General features: G+C 36.7%; 2 protein-coding genes across 5 annotated transcripts in view; one reads left to right on the top strand and one right to left on the bottom strand.

Annotated features, from left to right (window-relative positions):
* Window positions 1-5,590, top strand: part of DCLRE1C (DNA cross-link repair 1C) — a 36,462-nt gene extending 30,872 nt beyond the window's left edge. The window contains exons 13-14 of the mRNA XM_061436106.1: window positions 310-404; window positions 2,716-5,590. Of these exons, the coding sequence (XP_061292090.1) occupies window positions 310-404; window positions 2,716-3,692 (1,072 nt within the window). The 3' untranslated portion in view covers window positions 3,693-5,590. The remainder of the gene's footprint in view (window positions 1-309; window positions 405-2,715) is intronic.
* The window catches only part of SUV39H2 (SUV39H2 histone lysine methyltransferase), a 30,185-nt gene continuing 13,416 nt past the window's right edge, over window positions 734-17,502 (bottom strand). For all 4 annotated transcript variants that reach the window (XM_061436110.1, XM_061436111.1, XM_061436109.1 and 1 more), the window contains 4 exons: window positions 13,562-14,233; window positions 11,510-11,656; window positions 9,726-9,855; window positions 734-8,902 (listed from right to left, as the gene is read on the bottom strand). In XM_061436110.1, the coding sequence (XP_061292094.1) occupies window positions 8,796-8,902; window positions 9,726-9,855; window positions 11,510-11,656; window positions 13,562-14,233 (1,056 nt within the window). In that variant the 3' untranslated portion in view covers window positions 734-8,795. The remainder of the gene's footprint in view (window positions 8,903-9,725; window positions 9,856-11,509; window positions 11,657-13,561; window positions 14,234-17,502) is intronic.

Here is a 17,502-nt window from a genome sequence, read left to right as displayed (position 1 = left end):
TGCAATACTGAAATTCCCTGAATGCCAGAAGGTGTTCTCTATAAAGACCTGCTTTTCTGCAGTGCAAGAACAAAGAGAAAACTTTTGCTCTCCCCAGTCCTACAATTAGAGATGGAGGTCTACGAGGTTGTTTAAATGCTCGTATTTACCACTTTGTTATAGGAAAGTATTTTTGATTATTAAACATTGCTTTTCTGCTCTTAATAGTAGTGGCTCCCGCCCCCCATAGTCAGGTTTTCATAACCTCTGTAACACTTACATTCCAGCAGCTTTCCCAACAGGAAAAATAAAATGTTTATATTATTTCAGCTTAAAGCCTTTATGCCGATCTTCCCAAAGTACTGAGCCCAAGTACAAACCACTTGGAAAACTGAAGAGAGCTAGAACAATGCACCTAGACTCAGGTAGGAAGAATGACCCTGGTGTCATGGATACGGGTTTCCCTGCGAGGCTGCTTTTCAGGGTGTTCTGGTCTGGGGAAAGCTGTCTTTGTGGTGTCTTCTGAAGTGTAAAAATTTAACTGTTGATGACGTCCAATTTATCTAATTCCTTTTATAGCTTTTGCTTTTGGTGTCATATCTAAGAAAAACTATTGCTTAATCCAAGATCATGAGGATTTACTATCATATTTTATCATTTCTGGGTCAATTTTGACTTTTCCTTACTATAGGTTTTATTTTCTCACCTTTCTACACACCTATTGGATGCCATAACTACATAATGGTATATCTGATGTTTGTCATTGTACATTTATTTTGAACTTTTCAGTTGTATAAATATTGTGATGAACATTATATGTTAAGTCTGTTTCACAGCTCTCATTATTATTGGGTTAAACTGAATTGTAGAAATTACAGTATTTATATTGTCAAGGCATAGAATAATATCAAAATAAACTTCTAATAGCATAGAAATTTTACTTTTTTTCAGACACATACAGGTGAGTTAATGTGAAAATGTTCTGACAGATTAGAGTTGAAACATACCACGATACTGTTATAGTCACTGATTCAGAACATGAGCTGTCCAGCTTTAGAGGTGATACAAACACATTCCACAGAAAGGTAACTTTGGCACATTGTGAAGGAGCTGTAACAAATGTATTAATCCCTGGCTTAAAATAAAGCCATAACTTGGACATTAGGATGACTACAGATACAGCGGCTAGACATCTTACGTCACCGTGAGTCCTTTAGAAGATGAGAAGATATAAACAGTTGCTTGTTTGAACAATTATAAGTTCTAACAGAACCCTGGACTTTAAGAGCTGGGTTTCGTCCCTCAATCTGCCTGTCTGGTTTCTTGACCTTCGCGTTGTCACACACCTCCAGGCCTGTCTCCTCAGTGGTAAGATGGGAAGCTCGATGATGGATCCTATACCTGCCCCCCTACCCCGTTAAAGCAGCTTTTAAAAATGTAGTTTTAAGCTATACCCTTTGTCACTGGGAAAATAGTTAATTTATAATTACCTGTGTCTTAACACCAGCTTCAGCACTAGAATAGTAAGTTACCCTATCCAGTAAGCAGTCTCATGAGCATTCTGTTTCATTCTTCAAGCTTAGGTACCATTAGAGGGCAGGGAAACATTTGTTCCCCCTTCCCTAATTCCCTGCCTTGTCATTTTCACTTATGTAAAGTACATTCTGTATGTAAGATTTCCTCATTTTCAGGATGTAAGTGGACAGGGCTCACTTCAGGCAAGTGCAGCATGCTTGAGACAGTAACGTGACACCAGACATGGCTTATTCGGCATTTTGGTTAGTCTCCTGTTCCTCCCGCCCCCTCGTGTGTCTCGTGGCCTTGTGCACTTGGCACAGGCTGCACGGCAATGAGCAGACACTGGGTGCTACTCACGGTCCTGGGGGCCGCTGGGATGGCAGGATCAAGGTGCTGGCAGGTCTGGGTCTTGGTGGGGGCCCACTTCCTGGCTTGTACCACCTTCTCACTGTGCACACATATGGCCTTTGCTTTGTGCATGGGCCTAGAGAAAGTGAGAAATCTGCTTCCTCTCCTCACAAAGACACCAATCCCATCGTATGTGTCCCCCACCTCCCTCACCATGAGCTAATTAGCTTCTAAAGGTCCCACCTCCAAATACCATTGTGGAGTTAGAAATTAAGAATTTTGAAAGGACCACAGACATTTAGCCTGTAACATGCATGAATTAACAGATATGAAAAAATGTTCATAGAAGGAAAACTTTAGAAAAAAATTGTTTTATTAAATCAGCCAATGCATTGAACATCTACTGGCTGCAGAGCACAAAGAGTTTGCAAATGTCTCTCCTAGTGTAGATGGTTTCAAAGCCGAACTGATGTAGAGAATCAGCTGTAGAACTTAAAAAATAAATTATTCGGCCCTACTTTCAGGGACTGAGTAGGTCTGAAATGAAACATAGAAAGCTGTTTTATTTAAAAAGCTTTCCAGGTAAGAACCACTGATTAAGACTCTGTGGTCTTATGTGGGGAGTGCAGATCTCTAGTCTCAACTCCCTGCCTGGCTTTATGACAAGCTAAAGGCTGGTAGTCAGGTCAGACTGTTCAGAATAATAAGCGGCCTTTTAACTTCTCCTGGAAGAAGAGTGAATTCCCATTATTTGCAATTCTATGAATTTAAAAATGCAGCTAAGTGCTGCAAATTGGATTTTTAATTAAAAGCATGAATTGGTTCCTTCTGCATTCTGTCACCTACACACCTGTTCTGTTTGTCTCACAGAGGAGGAAGACGACGACGGTCTCTTTGATGATCTTCTGCCGGCACCTTTAAGGCACAAGGTTCCAAACCAGCAGACTCGTCACCCTGAGGTGTTTCCCACGCCTGCTATATCACAAAACCAGCCTGAGAAACGGAGAGAAAGCACAGGGTGCTTCAAAGCAGAGAGTATGCCAACGTTCCTTTGGGCAAACTTTATAGATTGTGAGGAATCCAACAGTGAAAGTGAAGAATCAGAAATTCTAGGATCAGCTCAAGGAGACACGGGTCCTGTCTTCCAGCCCCAGCAGAGGGCTGATGGGGAAGTACCGCAGTGGGAAGTGTTCTTTAAAAGAGATGCCGAAGGCACAGACGACTGTTTGGAAAACCTCCCGTCTTCCACAGAGGTGGGGGGCTCCCAGTCCCCAAAGCTTTTCAGCGATTCTGATGGGGAATCAACGCACATTTCTTCCCAGGCCTCCTCTCAGTCAACACACATATCAGAACAAGGAAGTCAAGGCTGGGACAGCCAATCGGACACTGTTTTGTTATCTTCCCAGGACAGAAACAGTGGGGATGTTACCTCCTTGAACAAAGGGGTCTATAGGCCAGGAATCAAAGAGAATATTCCTGCCCCTCAGCCAGAACAAAATGTACTCTGCCTAAAGGACACTTGCTCGGATTTCAAAAGCAGAGATCAAGATGTAAACATACTTCCTAGTGCTGGAGAAACCACCACTCTAAGCAGTGGGAAACAGATGCTTCAGGAGAAAAGGCCATTGACTCTTAGCAGCAGTGCGGATTCACAAAGCTCCTCTGATTTTGAAATTCCCTGCACTCCAGAAGCTGAGCTTCCTAAACAAGAACATTTACAGTATTTATATGAGAAGTTGGCAACAGGGGAGAGTATAGTAGTTGAAAAAAGAAAAGGCTTACTTCATTCTAGAGCAACCACTAAAAAGTCTATACTATCAGATACCAGTCAAAATCATAATAGATAAAAGTAGAATACTTAGAAATGATCCTATTACCTAAAAGGTGGCAGTAAAGAGGAAATGGATGACCGAAAAAGCAGCACCCCATGCTTCCGTCTTTCACTACCTCCCAGAGTTTGCTCAAACTAATGTCCAGAACATGTCAATAATTACATGGGAATAGGGGGAAAAGTAAACCAACTATATGCTACCTATAGGAAACTGACTTCAAAAGACTTGGGTAGGTGTACCAGTGAAAGAATGGGAAACTTTACCCTGTAAACATTACATAAAGACGCAGTGTCTATATTCTCATGTTAAAAGGTCCAGTTCACTGAGACAGAATCGAATCCTAAATGAGTAAGTACCTAACAACATTTAAATACACAAAGCGAAAACAACTGAAAGAAGACAAACTAACGCACGATTACAACTATAACAGATTAAGTTTAGAAAAATAAGGATATGGAAGAACAGAATGGCACCCTCAACCAACTGGATTTAACTGATAAAAGTACACTTCACAGCAGAATACAAGCTTTTCAAGTTCACACAGGACGATGTTCACTGATGGATCATATCCTAGGTCATAAACACACTTCAAACTTAAATAAGCTTGAATCTATTACTATAAACTGATGGCTACAGAAGAAAGTCAGCCCTTTACCTACCTCAGGTGTTCCATCATCTTTAAGAATATTGGGGGAAAGACAGTGGTAAAATTAAAACCTAAAGAAAATACTTAAAAGGCATTCAACCTCTTTAAAATCCACCAGTAGGTTATGTATGTGCATTTAATATACTCATTCACAGATATTCATAAACACTTTGGTTTGCTGATACTTCATATTAAGAAAGCAAAAGCAGAGCTTTGACTTAAGTGGAGTCTTTAAAAATCAATTTGCAGATCAATGAAACTGAAATGCATTATCACCATGCTGCATTGTAGATAAACCAAAAATAAGTACTGAATCCACAAGACTCATTAAGGTTATAGGACAGAATCAGTGGGAGAGGAGAATAAACTGGGTGTTCAGAGGAGCCAATACCAAGTGGACCTGGGAAGCCAGCCCTCTCACTTGTCCAGAAGGGAATTTTCCATTCCCAAGTGTTGGGAGAAGGATAAATTAGCCCGTGTCCATTTACACGGGAGGAAAACTGGACAGTGACTTTTAAGTTTCAACTAAGAAACTGGCACCAGAGAGGGGTAACCCAACATGATAAGGCTCAGGGCCGAGGGTTGGGGGCCTGGTGCTACTCCTTTCTGTTCTTTGAGGAATATGTTGAATCATAATTTACAGCAAGTGTCTCTGTCCTAAATTACTCAACAATTAGTTTATTAATACGTACACCAACAGAAACTGGGCTGAGCATCATAATATAGCTGCTGGCGAAGGAGCTGAAGAATGCAGAGTTTTAAGGGGACACGGAACCTTTTTTCTAGCTCAGATGCTACCCTGAGTTTTTTATGAAATACACTCTACAGACTCAGTGTGACTGGGGAAGAATTATATATTATTCTATTTTGCACAGCTCCCCTGTGAGTACCATTACCTAAATTCAACGTGAATATAAAGTCACTAGAGACTACCAGTGGCAACTATAAAATGTTTAACTCTCAACTGGCCTATTACAGGAACCCAGAGACTTCATTTTTAATTTTTAGCTCTAAAAATTAATTATACTTCATTATCATAAGTCACATAATCAAATGTAACTACTGTATACATTTGTACATACTCACTGACCATTAAGACTTCATCTTAACAGCTTATGATCCAAGGTGGATGTTCAAAACATGCCTGTAAACATTCTTCTGAATATATTTGTAGTATTTTATAATCACCATCAATTTAATATTCCATATGGCCATATATTTATTGTTTTATATGTGATTCTAGCATAATAAATGCTGGCTGAATGTATTTAATGGCTAAGAGTACTACAACAGACTTTGATCAAAAACCCTGCAGTGATCACCAAATATTTTACAGTACAGAATTACAGCTAATACTGATATATGGTACTTCCTTTGTAACAAGGCTTAATTCTTTCACATACTTTTTACTCCTCACAACCACCCTATGAGGTAGGCACACTTACCATCTGCATTCACAAAGGAGAAGGCTAAGGCAGAGGGGTTAGTTCATTAGTAAGATGTGAAGCCAGAACTCAAACAAGACACTCAGGCACCCCAGGCCATGCTCTTAACCACTGTGCACTAAAGCCTCTCAAAAAAAGCATAAAAGTGGGTAAGATTAATTACACTGGCTGTTTGAGTTTTACTTCAAGAACTGTGATGTATAAGTGAAAAAAGTTTCAAAAATGCCAAGCTATATTATCACAAAAGAAACCCATGGCTAGCCACATTTCTTTAGGAATCCAGGACTTTGCAATTTGTTTAAACTAACAGTAGAAACTGATTAAAAAAAAAAAAAAGTCTGCCTGAAGCTGGTCAAATACATTAAAAGCAGTCAAGTGTAGTTTCTGATTGGGGGATGTTAATGTTAACCGCAGCAGTCTAAGCCCATTTCTTCAGTGTGTTTAGGGAAGACAGCACCAACCTCCTCGACTCATGGGAAGCACAGGAGGACACACGTAGGGCCTAAGACTTGCTCAAAGGTTATCAGCTCTAATTCTAAAATTCCTCTGCACTTCCAGGCAGAACTTAGCAAAATTGTTTAAGTACTTGGTGACTAATGCTCAAAAAATTTAAGCATCCATCTACCTTATGCTAAGTACAAAATGGTACTTTAATATTCAAATGCATGAGCCATGACAATAAAAAAACTTTCTTAAAAGTAATATTTAAAAGAATGGTATAAACCTTTGGTTAATCTCAGTAACAGGTACTCAGGAATGCATCAATAATTTTCTGCCCCTTTAGCTTTACTGAAAATGACAGTAAAATATTCAGAAATACAGCTAAGGCATAATAAAAGAAAACCAAATGCTAAACTACATTTATTTTGCTAAGAGAAACTGCTTAACTATGAGTAAGTGCAGTCTAGATTTTGTGCATATGTGGGGAAAAAACCCTGAGCTTACCAACTATGTGTCAGAATCCTTTTCTGTAGATACTGAAAACAGTGCTATCAATACAACATGAACAGTGGATTAATTTACAGCGTTAACTTGATTTAAATATTGTAAACTTGATCTAAATATTACCCTTGCATATTTGCTTGATATTGAGAGAAGAAATTCTGACAACTTAGGAAACAAGTAGCTAGATGTTGACTTAAAATAGTTAAAGCTCCTAACAGCTTCATTTAGTTTCTAGTATTTTACTGCTTAAGTTCAGCTTTTTTAACGACTCACGGTTAATGCGGGTATTTAAAATGTCAAAAGCTCATTACATTTCTATTATAATAAGGACCAAATGCGAGTTTACCGAAAATAGTCATTTTTCCCTTTGTTCTCCAGCTTTACATTTCTTTAACACAGAGTAGACAAGATCAAATAACTAGACAGTAAAACACTGACCAATGTTACAGCTTGAACCTGTGAGAATTATAATTCAAAGTAAGTCTGGCCCCTGGGGGCAGCTGTAAATTTGTGACTTTTTTTAAAAAAATCACTGACACCTTGTGACTTTTTTTTTAAATCAAGAAATGGCACTAAAAAAATATTTTTTTCTTTGACGCCTCCAAATTTTGGTATGCAGATATACTCCGAGGCTCCAAACATGTAAACAATTCACCCTGTACTATGAAAAAGCCAAGTCCTGTGACAGCAATATTAACAAAGTGCAGCTTCTCCCAAGAAGAGAAGTTAAGGATTAAGATGTGAAGTGCTGCATCCCTGAAGTCAGCTCAGTTTTACCCAAGGGCTCTGCGGGTCAGGAATACCAACAGCCAGACTCAGCTGCTGTTGCTGTCACGTTGGACACCATGTCCCAGGATCTGAGGGAGATGAAAATAGTTTTTTTCCCAACTTAGGTTTCACTATGTAGGAAAAAACAAACAACCCCCTCGCCCCAAACAATAAATATAGTCACTTCAGTCTTCAGAGTTCAAGTAATAAATGGTCTCGTAATTCAGACACACTTTGGCCAAGCCAAGTTTAGCTTTATCACATTAAAAAATTTCACGTATAAAATAAGTATCTGTTCAAAATATAGATCAGGTCTTAAGAAAGGCATGCAGGCCCTTTATTAATTATAAAAATAATTAAATTTAGTGGCAAGGAAATGTTAAAACTACCTGAAATTCAGAAGATGCAATATTAATTATTGTGTGGAACATTATCATTACATACAGCTGCTCTAAAGAGATAATCTTGTTTTTACTGTGGAGACCAGAGGTATTCAGCAGAGATCGCCTGATTCATATTATCAAGAGGGTCCTATAAAGTGCTCCATCTCCCCTGCTTGGTGCTCCAAAAGACCCTCATGGCCCCATGCCCCATCCTTTCTAAGAAGTGCATCAGCCAGCCATTCTAGAATTTTAGGTAAACTTCAGATACCTCTCCTCTACAAGATTAAAAAATCTTTTACTGGTTCAGATATCCACTCCTCCTACTGGTCTAGATTGCTTCAAAGTATTAAATCAAGCTGTAATTAAATTTTTTTACATTTAATTTTAGACCTTAAATTTCTATATCATTAAGATACCAATGTTTTAATGAAAGTAGAAAATAGAGTATAATTCAGTATCACCTATTTGTCTCAAATACAAGTACAAAGAGTTGTTAAGTAGGTAAACAGGAATGACAATAACAAAAATAGAACTTGTGTATTTGTCCAATTCTAAATTCAAGGTATATGGCAAATTGAATGTTCAATCTTAGCAACTGTTACATCATCAGTTTAACACTTAAACACTGAAGGAGGCATTTCTCTATATTCACATAGACTTCCTGTTAAGTATATAGTTGTTGATTTGCAAACAGTTTTCCTTTCATGTTTGGTATCTAACCACTGAATATGTATATGTAGAATTAGTCTATGTGACCCCCACGTTCCTCTCTTCAAAAGGATCAGTAACGCATTTGGTCAATAGTCTGAAAGGTAAATTGTAAATCAACGTAGTGTATAATCTTGATAATATGAAAAGAGTCCAAAATACTTTTAAAATGTTAACATTAGAAAAAACACTATAATCGTCATAAGTTCTATTTCCTGAAAATTCAGTTGAGGTAACCTCTGCAAGTCACAGCTCCACATTTGCACACAGTTCTGGCCCTCTTTTTGGCTGGGCTGTGGTCAATAGAATCTGAAGATACATCTCCAGAACCTGGATACATAGAAAAAGAAATACAGGAGAAAGAGTTAAGACAATTCATAATGAGTTTCAAATTTTGTATCAGTTACAAGTAAGTGTGACTATTCAGAGACAAATCATTATGAAATGTCATGAAAGGACGGTGTAGGCTAGTCAGAGGTAAAGTGTTTGTTATTACCCGATATTTATGAGGATGGATTTGTGAAATGATGAAACTTACTAGTAAAATTCAATATACAAGCATTTCATAAATTTCTTAAGAGCCATAAAGCAAGGTCAAATAGTAACAATATGTAAAGGGCATCATACTTAGAAAAACAGTAAGTGTTTTCTTTCCTAAGCAAAGAAGACAGTAAAGCATATAAAATTAAGTGTTCACAGGAAAGCAAAGAGAATTCAATGTTCTTTTTAAAAGCCAGATTCAAGTAGAAATGGAATAAGCTCATATATGATTTAATCATATTTTCAATCTTTTGAATATACATCTTAGTAAACATTCAGAAATGTAAGGCTGAAAATTTTTTAAATTCAAGTAATACTGAAAAAAGATCTTATAATAAATAAGCTTCTATGTGGAAGTTCTGAAAAAAGCAGGCAGCAATGTGATGTAAAGAAACAGCATTACTCAGCCCCCAAGGTCAGGCAGACCTGGATTCTAGCATTAGCTCTATCAGATTAGCTTTGTGCCCTTGATGGAAAAGACCAACTCTTGTAGCCTTTTTTGCCCCTTTCTATTTAGTTAGTATTTAGTTTGGTTCAGATGTTCTAAAGTCTTCTACTCTAATTAGATTTTTCACACTGAAGTTCCATCAAAGAAACTATTTGAAAATCATACCTTTCATTTGATAATCAAAAGTGAGCTCTTCTCCAGCATTGATAGTTCTCGTGGAAAATAATGCTATTCGGGGAAGACGGGTATCGAGGTTATCAATGAAAACATTGAACACCTGAAGGTTTGGGTCACACTAAAAAGGAACATGAGATCCCACTTAAGTAAAAATGACATGAATAAGCTCTTCTATATGCTATGTAAAATCATTAATTTCCCAGAGTATTAGTGTTAAATTCTATGAGAAATTAAGTGGCTTACTGTTTAGAGGGTTTTGAGGCATGCACACTGAAAAAGTGTTCCCTTACAGAAAATTTCAGACATAAACCTAGAGAAAGTAAGTTCACATACATCCACTATGCAGCTTCAAGGACTATTAACGTTTTTGTCATTCTAGTTTCATCTAATCCCAACTTCTTGTTTCTGGAGAATTTTAATGCAAGTATTAGATAATATCATTTCACCTGTAAATATTTTAGTAAGGCATCTATATATTTTCTGCTTGTTTCTAAAATTTTTAATATTTTTGGAGAATGTTTGACAGCAGTAACTAAAATCATGGGAAGTAAAACTGCAGATAAACAGGGACTACTGTATCAAAAGTTTATTGAAAAGCCTAGAAACAGTCAAAAAAGGCCCACACAGAACATCTAGAAATAGATTATTAAAAGTAAAAGATGCTCTAGTAAGGCTTAAAGAACTGCAGTAACTGTTCTTAAAATATCAAATCATGCAATTTCATATTGCATGGAGTTTCATTTCTTAAAACTTTTGATTGGAATTATTCATCATTTTGAGAACTCTACACTAAATTCTATAATATGCAAGAAAGATCCAGTGAATTATACTAAGAAATAAAAATGACTGTTTAACTGTCCTTGAATAGAGTAACTATTTTGAAAGCATTTTGATTTTATCATTAAGAAAAAATTAAATGTTTAAGCAAACCAGAAAACTAAAATGTCAGAAGGTCTCTGATATTTCAGTACTCATCATAAACTAGTTTCTTGGTATAAAACCCAATAAAAGATTATCATGGGCTACGTTCCTTCTATGGCCAACTGTAAGACTTACTCTGTGAGATACATTTTCCTTATATCTATAAAATGGAGACAATGCCAATCTAACAAGCCTAAAACTTTGTTATCCATTGAGCACTAAATAGGTGTCTAGTAACTCCTAACCTCCCTTATAGTTTTTATAGAGTGTAGTTTTTTAGAGTGTAAGTTTCTGGAGTTAAGGTTCTAACTGTATTCTAAATTTGTTTCAAATAGGAATTGAGAATACTAGTTCATAATTTGGAAAAGTAGCCCTAAATACTTCAGTACTCAAGAAATCCTAAAATTTTATAAAAATGTTAACATGTTTACATTTTAAGAGAACACAGCAGTCTTTCTTTAGTCATACATCCTAAATTTAGCTGTATTAACATCTGTAACCCATAAAGCTGTGTTAATTCTTCAACATTTTACCTCTTTACTCCTCTGGTGATTAATTTCCTTCTCTATATGAGGATAATACCTATCTTATAAAGTTGTTGGAAAGTTTAAATGAAGTAATACATGTAAAGATTCTTAAAAGGGATAGTATTTGGTATGCACCTTGATGAATTTTCCTAAAAGAGCAGTAATACCAGGAATTAACAGAAAAGGCCCTTGTATAAAAATACTTTGGAAATAATGAAAAAGTATATAATTATCCCTCAAGTACAGAAAATCTTTTAAAACAGTACTAATTAGTCCTGTCTGTAGTAAGTGGTCCTAGTCCTGTCTATAATAAGTATCTCTTACACTGTGATTCACAAAATGAGACACATTTCCATATCGAGCTGCATCCACTGTGAATTCATCAGATTCATAGTCCAGATCAAAGAGATACGTGATTCCTTTGTTGTCATATAACTGGCCACGTCTCTCAGCTTCCTCACTGGTGATCACCTAAAAAGAAAAAACTGTATTATATAGCTGTTGCTGAACTGAAGAAACATTCATCCATAAATCTATTAATATATTAATGGCCTTCAAGTACATAAAAAGAAATAAAAGTGCCATCAAAATAAACATTTACCATAAACTATTCTAGAAAAACTAGATGAAAAGAGGTGGGGAAACGAGAGGAGAAAATGAGGGTGCTAAGTATGACTATTTAAATGAGAATTAGGACAACCCAACAATTATCAAGCTGAAATAGTATACTACTTTGGTTCTAATTTATTGATATGTTCAATATATCAATACAGGAGCTACATGATAGCTCTCTGTAGAACACACCAGAATGTAAAGAACTAAGTTTACAAGTAAGTATCTGTGCTCTAAAGCATAATTTTCCTATAATTAATCTGTGTGTAGTTACAAACAGAAATTAGTTGCAAATACAGGAGAGAAGGTATGTTAAATCCACAGTTAACTATGGCAAGTTTAGTTTTGTAGAACAGGTGGTTTTCATGAAATTCTGCAACTCATGACCATCATCTATACAGTTCCGCTCTGAAGAACACAGCTTCACCACATGCTCAGATTAAGAAACCAAAAATGTCTCAAGTGATTCATGGTGGCAACCAAATTCAGCTGCATTTATTAAACTCAAAAAGAGAATGATTTGATTATACGAGATCCAGTCTCCTGAATAAGTGATTTATAATAATCTGCCGTTGTCTAAAAATTTAAGGATCAAAATAGGGATGCAATTTAACCTGAGAATTCTGAGTGAATGCAGATACTTAAAGGTGATCCAATTCCAAACAACTTCTAAAATATCTGAGTTGACAACCCCAGATATGCAGTCACACTTGTATTTTTCTAGCCATAGCCTCTCCCACCATTCAGTCTGGGGAAGAATGGTGCAGGGGTCAAAATTCTAGAGCCTTGGTTTTGAATCTTGGTTCTTTGTTACTATTAAGTGACCCTGGGTGAGTTGCTTATTTTTCTCTGTGCCTCAGTTTCCTCCTGTATAATAACGGAGAGAATGCTACCATGTCATAGAGTTGTTGACAGAATTCATAAGTTAAAACACGAGGTACTTAGAATAGTATGCAGTGAATACTATCTTCTGTAGATCTACATTGCATGTATAAAAACAAATTTGCTTAGTATTTGGTAATTTAGAGAACAGTCTTTGTAGCTGAGTTACAAAGGATTCGGACGTTCCTTGCTGGCGGGTGCAATACATGTTTTTATGTATATTTTACAGTGCTTGCTCATAAAACGTCCATTTACTCTACAGTCTTTCCTACTGATACAAAACTGAGTTTTGCCGACTACACATAATCATATTTGGTCAAATGGATGAAGTGAATTACAATTTAACAGTTTCCGGAGCCCAGCCTGGTACTCTGTGATGACCTAGAGGGGTGGGATGTGGGGAGGGAGCCGCAAGAGGGAGGGGGTAGGGATACATATATATATGATGGATTTGCGTTGTACAGCAGAAACCAACACAACATGGGAAAGCAATTTTCCTCCAATTAAAAAGTAACCACCCCTCTGCCCCCAAAGTTTCCAAGTCAGGATGTTTTTAGATCTGATTTTCAAAATTGTCTTAGGACTCTTGTGTAAAATAGCTGTCATATTTTCAAATTTACAAATGCCAGTTCAGTGACTATGACTGGGTGTTTGTTGAAAGATGACTACTACATTTGTCATTATATATAATTTTTTGATTCATATTCAAGTTTATATTTTTAATGATGCCAGTGAACCCTTCTTTCAAACCTGAAATTTGTACATATTTGCAACGATAATATCAAAACATATCAAATGTTTGTCACAGAGGTTAAAAAGGCAACTTTTCAAAAGCATAAACCTTCCTTGTACATTATCTGCTATGAGAGAAGGTGAACGTACCTCTCCAACATATTCCATGACAAAACTCATTCTTTTAATCTTCACAAGGGTTTTTACACCCCAGCCACAGCCATTGCTAGTTCGAAAGATGCAAAGTGAATACTGTGTGCCTTTTTGTACGATCCTGTTGGGACAGTCGGGTCCACATTGACACCTTGAGTTGCACTCGTAAATGGGGGTACCAGGTGGGATTTTAATTTGTTGATTTTTATTATAAGCCAAAAGAACTCCAGCTTCAGCAGGACAACATTTTTCAAAGAAGCAATCTGTGCATGAACAACCAAAGGTAGCTTCATTTACTAAGCTGATTCCAGGAGCTGGTTTGTATTCATTAATGTAGTAGAAGTCTGAAGGGGGCCCCTCTAAGTCCACAGTATTTTCAACAAAAATCATTCCTTTGTGAGTCTTCCTTCTGTTGAGTTCATCCTGCCATCTCTGCAGGGCTATCCTTTGTTTAGCCTTCTTTACAATGTATTCAGCAACAGCAGGTTTCAAGGCTCTGTGATTTTCTTTTAGAGTTATTGCTTTGCCTTTCTTTACCTGAGATAAATAATTATGCTTGTCATTAAAGAACTGCTGAAGTAGTAATGGGCACTTGAGATTTTGCAAAGGTTCCCAAGTATTTGTAGAATCTGGCCATCCTTTCCATTTTACAAGATAATATTCCATATCCTTAAAATATAAAAGAAAATGCAAATCAGATTATGACATATCTATTTATCAAAAATAATTTAATATCTTGAAGGGTATTATTATTTTTCTTAAAAAAGTTCATAATACACAGTTACAGATTACTAGCAGATGAAATACAAATCATAAAATAAACCTGTTTTTCTTTACATTACATAAAATATGTACAGAAAACTTAGATATAGCATTATGTTTGACTGCAGGCAAAAGAGTCACACCTGGAGAAAGATAAAAGTAATGAAATTCATGAATATGTTACCAGTGATCAAGTTAAACAAAACAGTATTTATCTTTATATGGAAATAAGCTGTACCAAAATGAATTTATGACATAGGTCAGTGGCTTGCTTGGCCAGCACAGCTGCAGACACCACCCTCTAAGGTCTGTAATAACCGGTTCAATGGACATGAACTTGGGCAAACTCCAGGCGATAGTGAGGGACAGGGAGGCCTGGAGTGCTGCAGTCCATGGGATCACAAAGAGCTGGACGCGACTTGGTGACTGAACAAGGTCTATAATTTAATATTTTACGCTGGATATGAGGGTAGTTCTTTTTCATTAATGTCCAGGACACACCTCCCTAGATTTTCTAGAGTGAACTGTCTCCATCATTCCTGGCCGCAGGTCACTACTGAATGTGGCTGGTCCAAACTGAGATGTGCTCTATGTAATAAACACTGCACTTCAAAGACTCAGCACAAAAATAATGTACACTATTTAATTTAAAAACATTGATTATACATGGAAATAATATTTGGGGTTAAATGTATTATTAAAAGAAGTTTCACCTGGTTCTTTCCATTTTGTTTAACACAGTTACAAGAAAAGTTTTTTTTAATTATAGTTGTCCTTTGGTATTCACCAGAGGATTGGTTTCAGGACCCCTCTCGGATAATAAAATCCACTATGCTCAAGTCCCAGATGTAAAATGGCATAGTATTTGCATACAACCTACTTGTATACTTTAAATCATCTCTGCTGCTGCTAAGTCGCTTCAGTCGTGTCCGACTCTGTGCGACCCCATAGACGGCAGCCCACCAGGCTCCCTCGTCCCTGGGATTCTCCAGGCAAGAACACTGGAGTGGCTTGCCATTTCCTTCTCCAAAGAAATCATCTCTAGATCTAATATAATGTGAATGCTATATAAATAGTTGCCAGTGCACGGCAAATCCAAGTTTTGCTTTGCAACTTTCTCTTTTTCAAATATTTTCTCTCTGAGGTTAGTTGCATCCTGTGGTGCAGAACCTGGGGATACAGAGGGCCGAGTGTATACACCTGTAGTTTGTATCATATTTCTATTGAACAGCACAATTCCAGAGACACTTGCCTGTGGCTGGATTAGGTGACAGGCCCTCAAAGCACCAAAGATCAAATATTTTGATTTATCCTTCAGACTGCTGTTGGTCACCATGGTACCTGAAATCCTGCTTTCTCACCCCAGGAGTCAGGCCGTGTCTTCTTCCGAATGCTGTATTAAGTTTCTCTTTAGAAACGTAGTCTAGTGTACGTGCGTGTGTGCTAAGTCGCTTCCACTGTGTCCCACTCTGTGCGACCCCATGGACTGTAGCCCGCCAGGCTCCTCTGTCCATGGGATTCTCCAGGCAAGAATACTGGAGTGGGTTGCCATTTCCTCCTCCAGGGGATCTTCCCAACCCAGGGATCGAACCTGGGTCTCTTACATCTGCACTGGCAGGCAGAAGTCTAGTGTACATGCTGTACATAATAAATTATTCAAGTAAAGTCTCAATTTTCTTTGTTCTCTAGAATAGCGAACATATACCTATGAGTGCTAGGGTAAAATGTCTTCTGAAATATAAAGTAATTAAACTGCATTCTATGGTTTTTAGTTAGCATTTTAATTCATAGATATTGATAAAAAAATTAACTGGGATACATTTGATTTCGCCTGAAATTTTAAATAGAGGTTTTATTATAAAATAAGGATGTCTTACTAGTTCTAGTTTATATGACCTGGCAGGTCCAGAAAATGTAGAGGCATGATGGGGTGAGGAGCATTAAGGCAGCCTTGCAGGAGCTCACCTGGCTAGTCAGGGAGCTTATCTCCATGTTTTATTATATTCTACTCAATACACAATAATGCTTGTTAATGAAAAGAGCTCTACTTCTTTGTGAAATTGGTAAAAATGTTTAGTCAAAAAAAAAAGTGATTAAATTATGGCATGAACATATGCCCCAAAACTGTACTTCTATGAAAAATATATTACGATTCCAGGGCAGAAAAAGCCTAGACATATTGAAGTGTTAGTCAAACTGGCTCACTAAAACATAACATGGGTTTCTCCCTCCTGTCAGGTGACTACAATTTGCAATGTTGTTAGCAGATATATGCTCAATAACAATGAGGATGGTTTGGCACCATGTAACATTACCTATTCCCCTTAATTATAAATAAAAGTTACATTTTTCTGATTCCAAAATAAAACAGTGCAACCCTGGTCCTCTTTTTTTTTCCTACCATAGCCCTGAGTTATACACCAAAAGTTGCCAGCAAACAATGAAAGAAACACTAAAAACACTAAGCCACTGAAGTCCGCTTTCTAAATAATGCATTGTTCAATGATGAGTCATTTGCATTTTTAGTGATTATTTTGTATGTTAATTACATTGTATCTACTTAACTTATGGATGGTAAAGGTGCTTCTAAAGTATGAATGCAGTGTAAATACAAGTAACATTTTATTTCTATTTTGTAGATTTGTCTTACATTTTATAAGAATGAAAATTTTACTTTTTATATATATGTCTCATTTTACTTTTTATATAAAAAATTTCCCTTTTTAAAAAATAAAATAATTTTATACAGAAATCAGTTTGACTTAAATGCAATGACTTCAATACCCTAAACTCTCAAATAAAAGTCAAAAATTTCTTAAGTCTCACAGGATGTCAATATCTTATTCAGACATGCAGTCAACTCTTGATTACCTATAAAAATGGAGTGGAGTCATAAAAATGATCCATTAATCACTCCTGTATAATTTGGAATGCATCACATGAAATTTTATCTTCAAGACATTTTCCCCCACTATATTTGGCTTAGGTTAAATTCATTCAAATATCTTAGTGTCTATAATGAGCATATGGAAGTTCAGTCACTAGGGGGCGGGATGAGATGTAAGATAGTATTAGCCTTTAAGTGTAAAATCTCATTGGGAAAGGAAGGCAGTAGTATGTAAAATAAAGAGCGATGCAAGGTGGCACAACTTTAAAGGCCAAAAAAAGTAAGACAA

The sequence above is a fragment of the Bos javanicus genome, chromosome 13 (genome assembly GCF_032452875.1).
Source record: "Bos javanicus breed banteng chromosome 13, ARS-OSU_banteng_1.0, whole genome shotgun sequence".
Lineage (NCBI taxonomy): Eukaryota > Metazoa > Chordata > Mammalia > Artiodactyla > Bovidae > Bos > Bos javanicus.
This window is presented reverse-complemented; position numbering and strand designations above follow the sequence as displayed.